Here is a 2148-nt window from a genome sequence, read left to right as displayed (position 1 = left end):
ATATGGTTCAAAGCAAGTTCTAGGAAGACAAAATCATGAAGCATTATCTCTCAAGAAAAGAAAAGAAAAAGATTTTTATGAGTGTATAGGCTCAAAATTCCTCTCTAGGTAGGTTATGTCCACCAATTTTCCACATTCAATTTTCAAATTAAATCACCATTTGCAAAAATAAGTTCTTAACCGTAAGTTGTCAGGAGTCATTAGATGCACATCCTTATCACACATTATCAAATTATTACTTGATTAACCTAAGTCTTTGATCATAAAGCTAGTGTGAGAACAAGATACAGTGATATTTGCTTCAACAATTATGGAAGGGGTAACAAGCATCAATCAAAATAATTAATCCACCAAGACTTATTTTCTATCAAAGCAATCAAAACACCCTCCCCCCACTTAATTCCACATTGTCCCCAATGTGGTAAGCATGCATATCTAGGAAGATAAAATAAAAAATAAGAGAAAGGGAGAAAGAGAGCGTCTCTTAGTGATTCGTGGGTAGATGGTGGAACTGCGGGAGCTCGAGAATTGTGAGACCTTGGATGAGAGGAAGAGTTCCTTGTGGATGTTCATACCTGCGAAAAATCGATTTTAGTGGTATAACAACATTCACAAGAAGAGAGAAATAAACAATTGAGAAAAATAAAAGGACATGGGTTGCCTCCCATGAAGCGCCTTTCTTTAGCGTCTTTGGCTAGACGTTGTTGTGGCTCAACTCAAATGAGTTAGACACTCTAAATCCACTTCTTCTATGTAATGCACCCGGTGATGGTGTGGATTTAGGAGAACTTGGCGGTCCATGTATGACTTCTTCCTCGAACTTATTTTGTCGTGAAAGACTTTATTCTTGTAAGTTTTTGGATTCGAGGTGAGACTTTCGGTAATTGCTGTCTTAAATGCTCCTCCACCATCGAACACAACATTTTTTTGCACCAAAGGGTCAATAAAATCAATGAGAAAAATAGAATGCACATCATTAGAATATTTCATGGCGCCACCAATTTTAAAACTCATAACCTCATTATCAAATTCCATAGAGAGAATTCCAGCATCAACATCAATTTTGGTTTTTGAGGTTTTAAGAAATGGTCTTCCTAGCAAGATGGATGTAGAATTAGGAGAAATATCCCCCCTTATATCAAGCACATAAAAATCAACAGGAAAAACCAATTCATTAACTTGCACAAGTACATCCTCAAGAACTCCTTTGGGGTAAACTACGGAATGATCAGCAAGTTGAAGAATAACCCCCGTTTTTTTCAATGGGCCAACATTTAAAGATTCATAAATGGTAAGAGGCATAATATTGATAGAAGCACCCAAATCACACATTGCTTTTTCTATTCCAATCTTTCCAATTTTGCAAGGGATAGAAAACGTACCTGGATCATTGCATTTAGGAGGTAGTTTTCGTTGAAAAATGGCAGATACATTTTCTCCCATACTTACCCTTTCATTATCTCTCAATTTGGATTTGTTGGTGCACAATTCCTTGAGAAATTTTGCATAGCGAGGTACTTGTTTAATTGCATTAAGTAGGGGAATATTTATCTCAACTTTGAGTAAAGTTTCAAGAATCTCCTTTTCCTCTTCCTCCTCTTTGGACTTGGATAATCTGTCTGGGAAGGGGGGTTTGGACATGAACACCTTGGAATTGTCCTCGCTGACTTGGTTGGGTTTTTCAATTTCTTTTGGAGGAATTTCGAATGCATCCTCTGTTTTGCCCTGTTGTGCGTGCCCACGCCTGGTGCTATTTTCGAGTTGTAGCTCTTTTTCACTGTACAAGGTAATAGCACTAACGTTTTGTTTAGAATTAATAATAGTTTGGGAGGGGAACTTACCTTGAGACTCCAAACGGCTAACGGAGGAGGCTAGTTGGCTCATTTGGGATTCCAAATTTTGTATGCTTGAGCGGGTTTCTTGTTGGAATTGTTGGGTGCTCAAGGCGAGTGTCTTCACGATATCCTCCAAGGGCGTACCATTATTGGGATTGGTTTGAGGTGGTGGTGGTGGTGGTTGGTGTGGAACTCTTTGAAAGTTTTGAGGTTGATTGTCATACCTCAAATTTGGGTGATCTCTCCATCCAGGGTTGTAGGTATTGAAAAATGGGTCATGTCTCCTTTGTTGTTGCCCAAAAAATCCACCGAC

The 2148-nt window shown here is 38.5% G+C and overlaps 1 protein-coding gene across 1 annotated transcript; it reads right to left on the bottom strand.

Moving 5' to 3' along the window:
• LOC105157141 lies at positions 712–1884 on the bottom strand. Its single transcript, XM_011073451.1, has one exon. The coding sequence runs from the start codon at positions 1882–1884 to the stop codon at positions 712–714; it is 1173 nt and encodes a 390-aa protein (XP_011071753.1).

Source organism: Sesamum indicum, linkage group LG3, assembly GCF_000512975.1.
Source record: "Sesamum indicum cultivar Zhongzhi No. 13 linkage group LG3, S_indicum_v1.0, whole genome shotgun sequence".
Taxonomy (NCBI): Eukaryota; Viridiplantae; Streptophyta; class Magnoliopsida; order Lamiales; family Pedaliaceae; genus Sesamum; species Sesamum indicum.
The sequence above is the reverse complement of the archived record's forward strand: the minus strand, read 5'-3'. Positions and strand labels throughout refer to the sequence as shown.